The sequence below is a fragment of the Saccostrea echinata genome, unplaced genomic scaffold (genome assembly GCF_033153115.1).
Source record: "Saccostrea echinata isolate AGI-Se365-2 ecotype Australia unplaced genomic scaffold, CSIRO_AGI_Sech_v1 ptg000054l, whole genome shotgun sequence".
In the NCBI taxonomy this organism is placed as follows: domain Eukaryota; kingdom Metazoa; phylum Mollusca; class Bivalvia; order Ostreida; family Ostreidae; genus Saccostrea; species Saccostrea echinata.
Window position 1 is genome coordinate 14,273,182 of NW_026889803.1, and position 19,342 is coordinate 14,292,523.

General features: G+C 31.7%; 1 protein-coding gene across 1 annotated transcript in view; it reads left to right on the forward strand.

The window, feature by feature from the left end:
- Positions 1-3,724: 3,724 nt before the first annotated feature.
- Positions 3,725-19,342, forward strand: part of LOC133205866 (uncharacterized) — a 31,175-nt gene continuing 15,557 nt past the window's right edge. The window contains exons 1-2 of the mRNA XM_061341750.1: positions 3,725-3,804; positions 14,155-14,339. Of these exons, the coding sequence (XP_061197734.1) occupies positions 3,800-3,804; positions 14,155-14,339 (190 nt within the window). The 5' untranslated portion in view covers positions 3,725-3,799. The remainder of the gene's footprint in view (positions 3,805-14,154; positions 14,340-19,342) is intronic.

Genomic DNA, 19,342 nt, shown 5'->3' on the forward strand with positions numbered 1-19,342 from the left:
ACCAGATTTAACTTAATTTTTTAGATAGGATATCTTAAGCTGTCAACTATCATTTGGCAAAGAAAAATTTCAAAAATTTTAGTTTTAAAATTTGATCATTTTCTATATCTTCATATGGAGCTCTTCTTCTAAAGGAGATCAATATAGTCTAAAAATGGCCACAACCCCCTAGTCTCTTTAAATACTTTTGAATATTTGTAATTGCTGGTGTTTTGTTAGTTATTATAACATGTTATAATGGCAACAAAATCTCATAGCCACATCACATGGCGCTTGACATCTGTACTTTTTACTAACATTATTGTCATTGTGTTAAGTTAACAGTGAAAGAAAGGCAAACAAAATTTTTATAAAGTTTCTATGAAGTACACATTATGCATACCTCTATATACATCTACTTTGATTCAGATGTAGGTTGATACATGTGTAGTATTTGTTAGGAAGAATGTAAGTAGTAAGTCTTCATGGAGTAGGAGTGGCATTTAATTAAAAATGCAAAAGTTGTCAAATAATACAAAAAGAAATTTATATATTAAATCCCTCAAAGTATTATCCGTTAACCAAGTCTCTTTACCCAGGTCCAGTACGCTTCAGCGTTTTTTTTTTCTTAAGTGATGCTCAAAATCTCTGATGGATGGCACTCCTCATGCAGATCTGGTACCGTGGCAGGCACGTGCACTAAGTCGGGTAATGTCATAATGTATGAATTGATTGTGAAAGTAATTGCAACCTAGCTTACCTACCCCACCCGGTCGCATACAAATTAAAATTGAACAAATTCTAAATTTGGTAGTCTAGTGGACAATATGTACAGCAGCGTTATAGTGTAAATGAAACACCAAGAACACCCCCCCCCCCCAAAAAAAAAACGCTGAGGCCGGTAAACTTTACAGAAGCGTATTAATGCCATGTAAATTTTTTTCAGTTGCTAATTCCAACTTTAATCTTGGCTTTTCCAACTTTAAAGTTGGCTTTTTCCGACTTTAAAGTTGGTCATTCCAACTTTAAAGTTGGTCATTCCAACTTTAAAATTGGTAATTCCAACTTAAAAATTGGTAATTCCAACTTTAAAGTTGGCTTTTCCAACTTTAAAGTTGGTAATTCTAACTTTTCCAACTTTAAAATTGGTAATTCTAACTTTTCCAACTTTAATGTTGGTTTTCCAAATTAAACTTTGGAAATTCCAACTTTAATTTTGACTTTTCCAACATTAAAGTTGGTAATTCCAACTTTTATCTTGGCTTTTCCAACTTAAAAATTTGCTTTTTCCAACATTGTTCTTGGCTTTTCCAACTTAAAAGTTGGCTTTTCTAACTTTAAAGTTGGTAATTCTAACTTTAACCTTGGCTTTTCTAACTTTAAAAATGGCTTTTTTAACTTTAAAGTTGGCTTTTCCAACTTTAAAGTTGGTAATTCTAACTTTTATCTTGGCTTTTCCAACTTAAACGTTGGTAATTTCAACTTTAAAGTTGGCTTTTCTTGGCTCTCCCAACTTTAATGTTGGTAATTCTAACTTTATGGTATTTCCACCCTCCCGTGATGTCATAGGTTTTTGCAGAAACTGTTATTAATATAAATTCATACCACATATATAGAAATATATCTTTTAGAAGAACGCTTTTCAATGGGTGTAATAACAAATATTGTTTAGTAAAAGAATTTAAAAATTGAATATTTTCTTTATTTAATCAATTATTCAATCTTTAAAAATGTTGCTAAGGGCAATAACTCCTTCTCATGTATCTATATTCAGGCATTTTACTTATTGTACTTCTAATGTAAAATGGTTTCCCTGATATTTACAATTCAAAAGCATTTATAAAAAAGCAATTATTTTGGAACTTTGGAACACAGTTATGTATTTGATCCAGTTTTTACATTATTTTTATAATACTGCTGACTAAAAATGTACAATTTTTTAATGCTGACATATGCTTCTGTTTATTTATGTCTTACATCTTAAAAACATGGCAACCTATATATTTTTTGCGATTATTTATTAATTTAAACTGGATTCAGTAAAAATAAATGCAGTTTTTCTACTTTGAACCCATACAATTGGATGGAAATACCTTAATCTTGGCTTTTCCAACTTTAGAGTTGGTAATTCCAACTTTTAAGTTGGAATTACCAACTTTTTCCAACTTTTAAGTTGGCTTTTACAACTGTAAAGTTGGTTATTTTCACTTTAAAGTTGGCTTTTATAACTTTAAAGTTGGTAATTCCAACTTTAAGGTTTGTAATTCCAAATTTAAAATTGGCTTTTCCAACTTTAATCTTGGCTTTTCCAACCTTAAAGTTGGTAATTCCAACTTTAAAGTTGGCTTTTCCATTTAATTTGGAATTACCAACTTAAAGGACATACGCAACGTGGTTTGAACTTTATTGTCTTTTTCACTGGAATTGAAGAGTTCCAATACTTCAGGGAACTGTGTGCTGCATTGAAATGCTTATATATATTGCTGTACACTTTCCCTAAAACAAGTTTGGATAAACAAAACATTTAGAATATATGTTTAGTAATTTTTGTATATTTTTCTTTGAATTATACAAGCATTTTCATCAATTAATACCTTTTCAAAACTCCTGGTACTGCATACTGATTTTTTGTCTACAAACATCTGATGGCACTATAATCTTAAATTAAGAATATCTTGAAAAAATATCAGTAGGTAAGGTATGTTGCCTATGTCCTTAAAGTTAGAAATTCCAACTTCAAAGTTGGAATTACCAACTTTAAAAAATGTTATATGGTACTAATACGCTTTTCTTAATTAATACATTTATTTTCCGATGGCGAAAGAATTTATGAGCATAACATCAGACTCAATGCTGAGCTGTAGAACTGTCACCATTTTCCAAGTTTACAAATTCAACATCTGGACAAATCATCTAAAAATTAAGCTTACAAATGCATCAACATGGATGTGCTAAATATTATAAACTGTAAACCATCAGTTATTTTTCTTCATAGAGACAAAAGAATAAATACCAGTTTTGTAGAATACCTTCCCTTTCTAGATTCGTCCAGTTATCCATGCATAGCTCTTCTTGAATGTGTAATAATATGACTAGTAGAATTTAACACTGGACGTTATTTTATTATGCGAATGATCTGAAGAGAAAAGAAAGAAGGAAGGAAAAGAAACAAAGGTATTTAATAGGGAAGTATTAAAGTAGACCTAATTAAAGTTAAAATTTAACTTGTATTAGAACTTAAGAAAGTTTGAGGTTGTACGTGTTTGCCATATAGCTGTTGAAGAAAATAGAAGGGACTTAAAAAAAGTCCACATCACGTCATAATACAAACAAATCATGATCATTGTCAAAAGACTCAGCTAAAAAAGAAAATAATATAATTTTGCCATATGTTATAGTTTTCGGGAGGGGGGGGGGTCCAATGTAATGGTTTTTCCCTCAAAGTCAGACGTTTTATAATGTCAGTTTAAATAATTCATACAATAAGAAGGCAGGTAAAAATATTTATGTCTGATAGAAAATCCCTTACATGACAAGAGATTCTTTTTTTTTCAAATTTCACTAAAGCAAAAATTTACTTCTATTGTGAGGAAAAATATGCTTTTTGTGTAACTGATGAATACGGGTTTTTGTATGAAATTGATTCGACTATTATTATCCAGATTTGTCCGTATCCGGTTTTAGCAGTTACTCACTTGTTATTGAATTTTCCGAGGATTGCTTACGATGTTCAATGAAAAATGTGTTTAAATGTCCATCATTTACCATGAACAAGACTGGAGGATACAAAATGAAGTATTTTACAGACCAGATGTAACTAATGAGGTATTTTTTCTGTTTTTCTCTCTCTCTCTCAAACACGGTAACTGTTATGTAATGTGGATGTATACAAACACACTGTTTACGTTTGTTTGTGGGTTGACATCCACTGTTCCAGAGATAATAGGACAATCAGATGCTTTCTATATAGAGAAGAATAATGGCCTTTAAAAGTTTTAAGGAGTAAAATAAAAACATGTAAACAAACAGGGAGAATCCAAACGTTTGACGGGGATTTCTGAAGTAAATGAATGAATCCTTACTTACAGAAATTCAGACCAGTGCATGTGTAGTTGTAGTACTATAAGTTTCTTCAAGTGGAACCTTATGTTAAAGTTTATATCATCATCTGATCTGTAAGGCACACAATGATTTACTCAAAAGAGAGGGAGGGCTCTACATCAACCTATGTGCAGGTAAACTTGAAGTATCTTGACATTGGGTATAAATAAAATTTACTTAATTGACTTGACTTGACTTAATCGTCAGGACTATCGGAAAATGTTGACATATCCTGGGTGTTGAGATTTCAGATTTGAGACTGAATGTACAATATTTCATTGCATAAGCAAAACAATGACTAGGCCAATTAAGTTTAATACGTACATGAATTCAACATTTAGTAATTTGTATTATTTTTAGCAATTCTTTTTGCTATTTATTACAAAATCTTAGAAGTAATTAAAAAATAATGTGTCTTTATATTGATAAAATGTGTTCTTTCTCCATATCAAAAGCTTTCTAAGTTTACGGAATGTTTTCCATCAGATATTCCGCATCTAATGTTGCTTTTTGTCAGAGCAGGACATGAAATGCACATTTAATAAATGTGGATCCATACAAAATCGACACTCGAGAGATGGAAGAAAACCCCAAAACAAAACAAGTGCATATTTTTTCTTATTTTATTTCAGTAAGAAAACCCATAGAAAACAAAATTTTAAAACATTTTTGTACTTACGTCCGAGGGTGCTTGGGCTTCATTTACAAAAAAGATATAGTAATTACCGTCCTTTTGGATTAGAAAAAGCACTCTGACAAGTACAATGTGATGTTCTTCAGAATAAAGGACTGAATACCTGTCATGCGTTAATGTCAAGGGATGGGGGTTGTCAGGGGGCTGGTAATTTTAATTCCCACTGGCCTGATAAGGTTTTAAAGAGCATTCAAAGGGCCCAAAATTCTGAATTTAGGTCTGTTCCATTTTGATTTCTGATCTCTCTTCCTGTTACATTTGATACCATGACTAAATTGCCTTGAAATTGACCAAAAAAAACCCCCAACTTTCATGATGGTTTCTGTAGGGACTGTGAGGAAGTCCAAGTTTCCAGAATCCAGGTGAAATTAATAACAATAATAATAACTAGATGCAATCTTGTTGCAAAACAACAAGTAGGTCTTCCGTTCGATTTCTGATGAATAAGGGTCTTCGATAGGTGAAAAAGCGACAGTTCTTGAGAGAAATGTCACCTAAAACCTTTTCAATATATTTAGAAACAAATCAGACACGAGTTCTTTTATTTTCTAAATAGCTTACAGTTCTTTTAGAGTGATTCATTTTGAACTGTGTCCTGCGTAAATTACACATCAATGTTGCTCAGGAGGCATTGTTTCAATAAATGTGCATCCCAGTGGACGCGATAAATTTATAAAAGACATATATTGTTTTAAATTATTTCGGTACAATCTGATTCAAAACTTGGTTGATTGCATCATATCCACATGCTAAGTGATAGGCAAGAACGATTTTGACAGGTATGAGGTTACCAACAATAGGGCAGATTTCACACTTCACTGTTAAATTGCAGTTAACAAGCAATTATCAGAAAATATTTGAGAGATAAAGATAGATAGCATAGTTCGATTATGTCTACTGTAGAACATTTCTGAACCGTATACATTTGTATTTGTATTTTTAAATTAAATTAATTTCTGATTCTTTTTTTTTTTTAAACTTTCTCTACTTTATTAGCTGGTCTGCTTCTGTGTATTTTATGACTGATACTATGTGCGAGATCTAAAAATAGAACCAAGGTGCACAGTTGACAATATATTATTTTCATGCCACAAAATCATATTCTTATTTCCAATTGATAGTATAAACCACTCACAGTTACAGTAGAAAATTTGCACTTTCATAAAATACCCTTTTTATATTTCACCAAAATTTCCTTTGTAATATCTAATAAACGATACCCTTTGATTTGGACGCATTGATTTTGGCATGGGACTCATTGCTGTCATTAAAAGGGGTCCTTTGGACCCGTGATAACCATTTTCAAAATGAATCGGTTGTGACGGAAAGTGCTTTAAACACACATATTGCACATTTAGCATGTATGAACCATCCCTGAAAGTTTCTATGAAAAATACTTAATTTTAGGCTACTTCCAGTTTTTGTGAACTGCACTTCCGGTGAAAATTATATGATTTTAAACATTTGTCAAGACTCTATCATGAACACCTACATTTGTGTTAAAAAATGGGGAAAAAACTTAAAAATTCAATATTTTAAAACTGCTTCTGGTGGCAGCGAAAGTGATACTTGAAAAATTGAAACCCATATGTCACATCTAGAAGTTAAGATCTATTAATCCTAAAAGCTTCATTGCCGAATCTTTAACTGTTTTTGAGAAAACCTCTGGATAAAATTGCATTTTAAAATCAGTAAATCGGCCATATCTCGCGACCAGAAGTGACTTTAGCAAAATGACAAAAACTGACTCAAATTCATTTCATATACCATAATTTCTGTAAGTGTCATGAAAATCCATCAAGGCGTTCTCGAGAAATGGTCTGCACAAAATTGGTAGGAAAAATGATAATAATAGTGCAAAAGAAACAACAGAATAATAATAAAGTCTTCCGTTGAAGACAGAAGACCTTAATAATATCTAGATTACCATATATGTCCATGTGGGGGATATAACTCCCATTAGCACAATTCTAATTTAATTCATGTTTTTGTTATTTGCCATGAAGTAAATCAGTAATTTCATGATTGCTGCGTTAATTTCATTTTTAGATAAATAAATCATAAATTTCATATGTTTTACCATTTTTTTTCACACATAATTATGCACTTACCAATAATATACCATTGGCAAGTCTGTAATTAAATAACATGTCATCAACATCCAAGAATGCTTAGGATTCGTTTACAGGTGTGTTTACATGATTATCGACTTAAATAAAAGTTTGTAATACAACTGTTTATGGATTTTTAGACATGAGCATCATAATCCACACTTAAATATTAATCATCTGACAACATGTTTATTAGAATGAAAAATTAATTGACATGATGTTGACATAAACCAGGTCAAAACATGTATTCCTACTGGAACAGTGAGTATAGATCAAAATTAATGGATTATTTGTGTTTTTATAAAGTACCAGTATTTATATGTTATACTTGTAGTTACTGTAACTACATGTACTTTCAAAATCACAGATCTATGTATTCATTGACATGTCAAATTCACCTAAATGGCAATTTTCACAAATTGCATAGATTCAATTTAACACAGTTCAAATTACATTGTTACTTACATAAAAAAATGCATAATCTATCCTTGAATTTCTTCATCAATGGCATGGGACGGTTTTAGCTCACCTCGGAGAATTTAGAGGAACTTACTTATTAATAATACCCTTGGCGTCATTGTTGGCGTCCCAGGTTCAACTTTTTGGAGCAGATTCTATGCTGTATGTTGATCAGAGATGCATGGGTGATACATTTAGTATGTTTTATTGTACCCATCAGATTTCATTTTAGCCAAAGAATAATCAGGTTGTTTTTGGAGAAGGTTAAAGTTTTTGGAGCAGGTCTCATTCCCAAGTAACTATAAGCCCTATGGTGACCAGACTTGCAGGGATGATACATCTAGGGATGCACACTACCAGAGTTGCTTTGGATGCTGGATCAGACATATGTTTCCTGGATGAGTGAATTCTAAGGTGAAAGTTTTTGTTGTTCATTCTTAAGGATCTATAAATCCCATTGTGACCAATCTTGCATGGATGATTATCTAGGAATGCACACTACCAGACTTGCTTCTAATGCTGATTCTGACCTACATTTTATGGATGAGTTATTAGGTTAAAGTTTTTGGAGCAGGTTCATTCTTATAGGTAACTTTATGTCTTATGGTGACAAAACTTACTTGGATGATGCATCTTAGTAGAGGTGCACACTACAAGTCTAGCTCAGATGCTGGATTTGACTTCATTTTCCAGATGAATGACCAGATAAAATTATTGGGTAGGTCTCATTCTTAAGTAACAAGAAGCCCTATTGTGACCAAACTTGCATAGATCCATACATCTATGGATACCTACCAGGCATGTTTCAGATGCTGGATCTGATCTACATTTTACAGAAGAGTGATTAGATTAAAGTTTTGGAGCAGTTCATTCTTAAGTAACTCAATCCCTATGGATGATACATCTGGGGATGTATGCTACCCAACTAGCTTCGGATGCTGGATCTGACCTACGTTTTCCAGATTAGTGACCACTGGCAGGTTAAAGTTTTTGGAGCAGATCGATTCATTCTTAAGTAACTAAGTCCTACCTCGACCAAACTTAATCTATGCTGCATCTAGGGATACTTGCTTCAGTTGCTGGATTGCTGGATTTTCAAGATGAGTGACCCAATGTTAAATTTTTTAGAGCAGGTCCACTTAACTAAAAATCTTATGGTGACTTAAGTTGCATGGATGATGCATCGAGTCACATTCTCAGGAAAAATTATATACTATTAAGGAATGATCTTAAACAGCAAAGAAAGAAATCTCACTACCTGTATATACATTATGATTTGTGTGCGTAGCATTATCCAATTGTTAAAAAAAATCATGTGTTAATAAAGACATTTGCTCAACAGAAAATATGATTACAAAATTATACTTAAGAACTTGAATAGAATTTATTTATACACAACTGCAAATGAGTGGAAAAAGTCACGACATTTGTAAGAGGTATGTTTTAGTAATGATGTTGTTGGATTGGTGGACACGATACAAGGTAGTGAGCACTAATTATAGGACTGTACGCTGATTAGGGTGAATTAAAAAAAAATGACCAAATGCATATTTATCAACCCACACTAAAAATACAGGCAATGAAAATAGATTTCTATGTCTCAGCATATGTCTTTAGATAGTGTCTAAATACCTGCCAAATATCTCGTTGAGATCTCAATTAACAAAAAAGTTATGCCCAAAAATGATGCTAAAATTGTCAGGAGTGCAACAACTTTTTGTGACATTTTGAAATTTCAACATTTTTTGGAGATCTGTGAAATAAAAAATAATGCTTCATGTTGAAAATAAAAACTCTCCTGATAATATTCAAAGTATTGAGCTTTAAATGTGGACTGTCTTAACTTTAATTTAATCAAGTTGTGGTCATGGCTGATGTTTAAAAAAATGTTATACCATGTCAGGAGTGCAACAGAAAAAATGTAGTGTTGCCAAAAAAACATCAATTGTAAAATTCTGAAAGAAAATTAAGACAAAAGAGAATTTTCGAAGTGTAAAACAATAACTGATATACATTTTAAAACTTAAAAATTTTATATAAATCACAAGCAGCATTAATGAGAGTCAAGTATATGTGCATACCAAATAATGTCAGGAGTGCAACATTTGATGTTTTGCTCCCAAGCATGAAATAATTATTATCATTATATGATTTTCTGATTTTTATTTTGGAAAATAAAGACACAAAGAACATTTTTATCAAATAGATTTATCAATTACAGGATCTGTCTGTGCTTCAGATCCATATTTCTATGGTCAGGAGTTCAACACATTTTTTTTTAAAGATTCAAGTTGTGTGACGAAAACACTTCTATTCATGCTTAGAAGTATTCATTAATTAATAATGATCTTTTTGTATAATTTAATACTAAATTATTGACAGTTTTATTATTAAAATCCTTCCTTTTTCAATTTTATCAATTCAGATGTGTTTTTATCTTTTTTGTGATTTTTTTAATGAATGTTAAAAATAAACACACTAAAACATTGTCATAAAATTCAAGTAATTCCTCCTCAACTTCACTGAAACAACAGAACAAGTTCTTATGCGATTTTCACTTCACAATTCTACCTTAAAGGCCTCAATGCTTTTGGTCAGGAGTGCAACAAATATGCTAGAATTATAAATCATCCAATAAGAATAAAAATAAAGAAAAAATGATGAGTAGAATTTTTCTGGTGGGCTACTGTGTTTGTCCTCTAAAGAAAAATATGTTTTAAAACATATTTTATCTTCTAAATATACATTTAAGCTAGTTTTTTGGCATAAAATAGGGTATAATTCCAGGTAAAATGCGAATTTTAAATACTTTCATCTGTTTTAATTATGAAGTATTGGACTATAAGTATTGCACAATTTGATTACCACTTGATGTTGCCAACACTTACTGAATTTTTGTGTTCTATGCTTTTAATTTTAAACTTTACTGCAGTCAGGAGTGCAACAAAACTGCTTCATAATTACCGATGCTTTTTAACTATCTTTACTAAAAAATAAGTTGAAAAAAATTGCTCGATACTATTTGATGTTCAAAACACTTTGTCCATCAACAAATTACAGAAATTTTACGGTCAATTCAGGGAATAGTTTTCATCATTTCACATATATTTTAAATACAATTTATATATATTACACTTTGCAAATAATCATGTTTTAAGGTCGTCTTCAAAATATGAAAAACCTGCTGTAAACAATGAAAAATATCAACACGACAAATTGATTTACAAAGTAAGAATGGGTTATTGTGTGTTATAATTTTTAAAACAATGTTAAATACAATACATATCAGATGTCAGGAGTGCAACACAATAATGTAACATAGGGTCACTTCAAAATCTAGTATTTTTTGTAAGAGAACTCATATATAACAATTCTTTTTTGGCTTAGATTTAAAGAATTGACTTGAACGGACAAAAAAGTGAATTTTGGGGAAGTTTATTGCTTCATATTTTTTTCATATTAAAACTTTTCAAACCAGAATTGAAAAAATAATGTAAAATAACAATCAAAAAGCCAATTTTTTGTCAGATGTACAAGAGAAGATACTCATTCAAGGTCTAGATTTAATCATTTATACCCCTTTTACCATTTTGGAGCATAAAAAACTATAATTTCTTGTGATTATGTATTTTAGAAAGTCTTTTAAGGTGTAATGATATTTTCTTTTTTCAAAAGAAATTTTACAAATAAAAATTCTGAAACTTTTTAATCCAATTGTCTATTCTATTGCCACTTCAGGATTTTAAACTAGAATGCATTTGCAATATGATGATATAAGTGAAAAATATGTTATAAGTTAAGTTGAATTTTGCCAAAAAAATTCAGTTTGGTGGTCATTTTTTTTTAATTCACCCATTATGCTTATAGATATCTGTACTTGTCACTTCTTATAGGGAAATGAAAGAGAGAGTTAAAGCATGAGACTGTCAGAATATGAAATTTCAAGAAATGATGTGAAAGCATCTAAATTATAATCAGTATTCAGAAGTGTATTTCTAGCTTTTTTCCCCCATTTGATTCAAATGTATTATAATAGTATTTTTTTTTTTTTACCATGTTTACAATGAAAAATAATGGTGAGATGCAGGTATGTAGGGTCATTTTTCAAGGTGGTGGTGGGGCAAGATTAGAAAAATAGTTGAGAAAATAACAAGCCCCCCCCCCCCCAAAAAAAAAAAAAAACACCTAAAAACCTGAAATCAAAGGAGGATGGGAATCCCTTCCCCATCTCCCAAAAATATATTATTTGCCTGGTATGCTTCTTGTAGGTAAATGTGTTTGTAAAGAAGTTCACATCTTCAGATTTCACATGTCCGTCTCCATTTTGCACCAATGTATTAACTTTTTTTCTGTGACTATATGTACCCTGTTAATAATGTTTTTTAAAATTCATAATAGACCAGCCAAGCTTTAATGTTCAGTGAAATGGTAAAATATTTGAACACCACTTATAAACTCTCTAAGAATTATAATTTTGGTTGATTGCTTGATTAAAAAAGCTAAAGGTATAGTTAATTGCTCTTTGAAAGGAGATCTACAAAAGGAAAGGTCCACTTAATGCATTAATTGGCATTGCCAGTATTAATCATTCATTTGTCTCCAAATCTCCAATTTCAAACATTAAAAAACCTCATGCTTTTGTTGAACAAGACTGGTGAAATTGCAGTGGCCTCCAATATACATGTACTGGTAATAGAAGGATGTGTTAGAGTCCATTCAAAAAATAGATAAATAGAACAACCTTTGATAAAAAAAACCCAAAAAAAACAAAACAAAAAAAAAACAGATTTGTAAGAAGCAATACATTGTTCACAGTTTTACTAATATCCACTTGTAAAGTTGGGTTTTGAGGTTGTGTTCTATTTGATACATTTAATTACAGCATAGAATGTTGGACATTTTGGAGGAAACGCAATTCACAACTTTATAATGCTGATCAGTCTAGTAAGGAGATTATAGTAATTTGGTTAATTATTAGTTTAGTCTAATTGATAGTTTAGATGTAAAATGTTGTCCAGTAAAATTGAAGAAACTTTATTTTACAGAGCTGAAAGTGGCCTTTTGAGCTATGACCCTTGACAAAAGAACTACATGTACCGGTAGTTTAGTATACATGTGCTAGTGATTGCGTGGATATTAACGAAATATTTGACTCACTACTGACTGTGACTCGGGCATGGATTACATGTCAGTTTGACTGCATAGCTTAATGTATTCCTGAACATGTAAACTGTGAACAGGCATAAGTGGGGTTTTCCCCTCTTTTATTTTTTTAAAGAACAAATAACAATAATTATACATCACCATTGCATCATATTGCTAACTGCTTAGAAACATGCAATACTAGTGATGTTGCAGCTAGTACCGGTACATATAATTTACTACAGTTGACGGATTTTTATAAAATAAAAATCTTATGAATACATGGCAAAGTTTGAAAAAAAGGGCACTTAATTTCATAATGCACCAAACTCTGAAAACTATACGTTGTAATTGTGACTGAAATAAATATGATAAAGGAAGCAAATTTTCTGTGATGTGATGAAATCAAATTTAAAGATATGTGAAATTATGATTTTAAATTATTTTTGTTTTTATTTTTTTTTTTTTACATTAATTTATAAACATAAAATTTTAATCAACTTTAAGAGAAAGGATTCTGCAATAACCAATCAAAAAGTCAGCAAGGTAATTTACGGTACTGATGAAACACATTTTATTCCTTGATGAATTAGATAATTTTTGATGTATCATGGAGTATTCTGGAAGTTTTAGAGTAACATTCTTGGAAGAAAGCAAAGTTTGATAACTTCCTCTGTAATTTGGTCAGTGTTGTGTTTGTGTTCGACATAAAGTTCATGTTCTCTGTAAGATTGTATCAATTGAAAGCTTTGTGTACACACAGAAACTGCCTCAATGTGTGATGGAATGTCTGTGGTTTTGAGCAGAAGATGGAAGTAAGCATTGGAAGATGTTGAAAAAGCAGAACATTGCTATGGGTGTGTACTAGGGTCAGATTTTGTGACTTCATGGATTGAAGGCAAACAGTTTAAACATCCGTTTTAGATAATATTAATTAGTAGGAAAGAGAGTGTGAAATTACTCATCTTAAAAATACACTTTAAATCCTGAATTGTCTGGGCATTGTTACATGTACTTCATATTCTGTCAAGCAGTTCGATCATTTTTCAAATGGTGTGCTTTATATTATTGAATATTATAAAAAAAAAAATGACAAATTAATAGATTATTTAAGTGAACTGAAGTACTCATAACCTGAACTCATCGATACAAGGAAGAGAAAAACTAAGGAGTAGTTTTTATGAAAGCAAAATAATGGATTGCACATTAATATTGCAGTACATGTGGGGCTTTTATTTCATTAAGACTTCATATTCAGGGATATATATCAGTATCTCTTATTGATGATCAATTTTTTTATCCCCAGAGATGAAGCATCAATTCCATATAATATCCCGTTAAAAGTCATAAATTAATCCTGAATCACCCTAATGAACTGATTAAAAAAATAATATATATAGTGCTCAGTTAACATATAATTGGTACATTTGCACTTGAAAGGTACATTTCCCAGAGTAATTCAAGATATCATTTGTTACTCTTTTTTTTTAAAATTTCATGTGACTATATTGATGTGTGATGGGTATGTTATTTCGACGACTAAGATGGTATATTGGTTTTATTGCATCATGTAGTGAATGTTCTGCAGCTCTCAGGAGAGATGGATTAATTCATATAATTATTATTAATTCATTTGTTAAATTTTATTTCTTTCTGCTTATATGACAGGATGGGAGTTAGTACTCCATTTTATGAAATAAGAAGAAATTCCATGAAACTTCAAATGATGCACAACAACAGGTCACGGGACATTCCTGTAAGTCTGGACCCGAGCCTGGACCAAACAAGATGTGAGTTGGAGAATTACAGATTGTGTGCAGATGGCAGCTGTATATCTCAGGTGGATCTATGTCGTAAGTTATGCTTATTCTTTCATTTACAACAATGAAATTAAAATTATGCCCCCCCCTTTCGAAGAAGGGAGGGCATATTGCTTTGCTGCTGTCTGTCAGTCGGTCTGTCTGTCTGTCGGTCCACCAACAGTTTCCATTCATTTTCTTCACAGAGGTTGCACATACTGAAATGAAATTTGGCATACAGATTTATCATAAGAATATCTAGGTCAGGTTCTGTTTTGGGTACGATTGAACAATTTTTGACAGAGTTATGCCTTTCAAACTTAGAAAAATTCCAATTATTTGAAGTTTCTGTTCATTTTTCTTCACAGAGGTTGCACATACTGAAATGAAATTTGGTATGCAGATTTATCATAAGAATATCTAGGTCAGGTTCTGTTTTGGGTTTGAGCGAGCAATTTTTGACAGAGTTATGCCCCTTGGACTTAGAAAAATTCCAACTATTTGCAGTTTCTGTTCAATTTCTATGCAGAGGTTGTACATACTGAAATGAAATTAGGTACTGTAGATTCCTTATTTTTCGCGAGTACTTATTATTGTGAAATGACTCTTTAACGCCAAATCGTGAGAATAATAATTCCTGAGTGGACGGTTGAACAAGGGATTTTACATTGATTTCAGCACCATAATAATAAAAGCAAGTAATTTTATTTCACAAGTGGTGTTTCTCTTGCAATTACGCGATCATTAATTCCTCGGGTATATTAAGAAATCTACAATATACAGATTTATCATAAGAATAGCTAGGTCAAGTTCTGTTTTGGGTACGGTCGAGCAATTTTTGACAGAGTTATGCCCCTTGGACTTAAAAAATTCCAATTATTTGCAGTTCCCGTTCATCTTCTTTGCAGAGGTTGCACGTACTGAAATGAAATTGGTATACAGATTAATCATAAAAATATCTGGGTCAAGTTTTGTTTAGGGTAGCAAATTTTTGACAGAGTTATGCCCCTTGGACTTAGAAAAATTCTAATTATTGGGGGGGGGGGGCATAAGTCACAAACATTTCTTCTTATACTGAAATTTATCCATTGAATATAATTGGTATTTTAACAGACAGGTGTCGTCTGATGTATGTTCTTTTCATAGTGTGAAAATGACAATCGGTTCTACTTGCGTAGATGGTTTTTTAGCTCTACTGGTCAGAGACCAGAAGAGCTTATGCGATAGTAAGGTGTCCGGCGTCCGTCCATCTGTCTGTGTGTCTGTAAACAATTTTTCAAAATGCTACTACTCCTACAGTTTTGGTCTGATTTCAATATATCTTGGCACATAAGTAGACTACACTAAGATACATAATTTAGTGCATCGGTTTTTTATTTCGATGAACGGTGTTTCCATGGTTACTAAAAATAGAAATTTCTGTAAAATTCCTTTCAAACGCTACTCCTCCTACAGTTTTGGTCTGATTTCAATATAACTTGGCACACAAGTAGACTACACTAAGATACATAATTCAGTGCATCGGTTTTTTATTTCGATGAACGGTGTTGCCATGGTTACTAAAAATAGAAATTTCTGTAAAATTCCTTTCAAACGCTACTCCTCCTACAGTTTTGGTCTGATTTCAATATAACTTGGCACACAAGTAGACTACACTAAGATACATAATTTAGTGCATCGGTTTTTGATTTCGATGAACGGTGTTGCCATGGTTACTAAAAATAGAAATTTCTGTAAAATTCCTTTCAAACGCTACTCCTCCTACAGTTATGGTCTGATTTCAATATAGCTTTGCACACAAGTAGACTACACTAAGATACATAAATTAGTGCATCGGTTTTTGACTTCGATGAACAGTGTTGCCATGGTAACTAAAAGTAGAAATTTCTGTAAAATTCCTTTAAAACGCTACTCCTCCTACAGTTATGGTCTGATTTCAATATAACTTGGCGCAGAAGTAGACTACACTAAGATACATAATCTAGTGCATCGATTTTGATTTCAATGAATGGTGTTGCCATGGTTACTAAAAATAGAAATTTCTGTGAAATACTTTCAAAATGCTACTCCTTCTACAGTTTTTGTTTGATTTCAATATAACTTAGCTTACAAGTAGACTACACTAAGATACATAATTCTATTTATTGCTGCATGTTGCAAAATTTTAAGTCCAAGTGATACTTTTCCTTTGTTATATGCACAGACCAGTAGAGCTACAGTCTCATCAGAGACTTCTGATTTCAATCATATTTGGAGATTCATGCATTGAAATGAGATTGGAAATTCTCCTTCAGAGCTGTTAATCAAGAAACTGGATTCTGATGCCTGTTCATGAAATTATGGTCTATTTTCATCTGAAATCATTGAAAATTCGATTTCATCAGTTTTTATTTTAGGTTGAGTTATATTAGATTAGGATTTGGTTCACCACTTCAGAGTTGCTTATCAATTTCAATCTGAACCTCTTTTAATGGAGAATAGTCTGTTTTATTTACTGAAATCCTGTGAGAATCCATTTTTTTTAAATGTCATTGTTTTGAGAAACTTGACTGGAAATTGGTACACTAGCTGTGTGTAAAGCAGAGTTGAAGAAAGGAATCCTAACTCACTTTGATTGAATTTTAGCCTCATATTACTAAAAATCAGTGAAACTTGTTTTATGGAATCCTTTTATGTTTGAATTTCAATGATTTCATGAAATATGAAACCATACTAGAGTGAAGATTTATAAAACTGTTATAGATTTTAAAAATGTGTCACACTCAGCAGTATTGCGGCATTTTGTGGAGGTATTTTCCAGGAAAATCAAAAATATACACGTACAGTAAAAGTCAGTTATAAAGAACTCACTTATAAAGAAATCTCCGTTATAAGGAACTTTTTACGAATCACATGGAAGACTTTTCACTGTATTTCTTATAAGGATATAATCTCAGCTTAATAAGGAAGCCAAATTTGAGGTCCCTGTGACTTCCTTGTAACCGAGTTTTACTGTATTGACTTACAAAACATATGACTCACAGTATATGTTTGACTACTGTCTAGCTCATTGTATTTAATTCCCAGAAAGGAATAACATTATTAGTATTGGCCTTTATGAATGTATGCATTGTATAGATTTGTTGGGACCAGTAAGAGATATGTAATTACTTGAGCATTACTCCTAAAACTGGGCTTTATCAATCAAGAGATGTGTTTTAAAATTTTCTTATGCCCCTTTAATCAGAGGTTTGGGGCATATTGTTTACGGCCTGTCTGTTTGTCCACAAAAACTTTAAACTTTGTCATAACTTTTGAACATTTAGTGGTAGGACTTTCATATTCACATGTATATAATCCTTGTGACAATACCTTCTTTGGGTATCAACATTTTTGAGGTTATGACCTTGGAGTTTGACCTACTTTTGAAAAATTTTAACCATCATCATAACTTCAGTAAGGTTGGGGTAAGGACTTTGAGTTCATCTTTCATGTGTATTTCTTGTGACAAGTCCTTTCTTTGGGTACCAGCATTTTTAGCATCATGAATGTCTTTGGAGTTTGACCTACTTTTGAAAAACTTTAACCTCCCACCATTAAGGATGCCATATTGCGGGAACAGTGTTTCACTAACACTTCTTGTTTACTTCTGTAGATTATATCGTAGCTAGAACATTTTCCATCTTTTCAAATCCAATGATAGCAACCTTTAATGTTTTTTTTTATTATACTGTTTTTGTTTGATTGGTTTTAATTTTGGTTTGTTTTTGTTATGTTTTGTTTATTTGTTTGTTTGGTTTTTTGGGATGAAGGGGAGGTCCATTTTGAGTGTAATATGGTAATGAAATGCATGCTGTAAAATTAGACTCTCTATTCTCAATCCAATGGGAGAAAAATTATTTTGGAGCTTAGAATCCATTGCCATGACAGCATAATGTAGTGAACATTTTGACACAATTTCTACCATTGTAAAAATCATAAAATGACTTGGTAAAGTGATCTCAAATTTATCGATTCAAACTATATCTGGTACCATAGAATGTGACATTTTATATCTAGTGCCATAAATTGTGATATTCACTTGTGTACAGCAATGCACTTCAGTAAATGAAATTGGCAGTGTTAGTTATTTTCTGTAAGGATATGTAAGAGTACAATACCTAATGAATCAAAATCCAGGGATGAGCTCTTTGTATGCTCCCAAAATACTGTATCCTAAAGAGGATTTCTCAAGCCAGGATATTTCTTTTTGACTTCTTTTTTTTGGGGGGGGGGAGGAAAAAATTGTATATAATACGCAGCTCTGTTAAGGCTGCATAAAGGGGGCGGGGCCTAATTTATACGGGAAAAGTTTACTGTGACATCACACAAATATAGCAATTCCTCACAATAACAGAAAATGAAATAATTTGCGAATCTAAACTCCACAAGAGTATTGAACTACATCAAAACTTACAACTGTATTCATTTTTGTCGCTAGTTAAATCCCACACAGCAAGATATAAACAAGTCACTGATCGCAATGCACTTGTCGACATGACGTCATCATGGTAAAGTTTGACGCATTTTATGTGCAGTGAGAGGCGGATCAAGTAATTTTTTCACAGTGAAAAATGCATTTTATTATTGAACAGAATATTATTTGAAAATCTTAGGTAGACCATTAATACAAATCTGAAACGTTTGTTTAGTGCCATTATTTAAAAAATATCGAGAGAATGTATTGAATTAATTCTACCGTGTTTTTGTCTTTAGGGTGTGCATGTTTCATGCCGAGGTGCCTCATTAAATCGCTTTTTCGCAAGGGCATACACTTAATAGATCTTGACCATTTTTTGAATACACATAATGGACATATTCCTTAACTTGAAAAGTGCTGCTGCTTTCCTGAAATCGATAGCAATACTTGATAAATACATAAAATACTTGGTAAAGGTCACACATATTTCGACATTAGCAAGATAACTTGAAATTTAAACTAATAAAATGCGAATTCTATTTAAAGCAGCAGCACTTTCCATAAACTACAAGTTATGTAGAAACAATCTATTACTTTAATTTTTAATTTTAACTAGGGT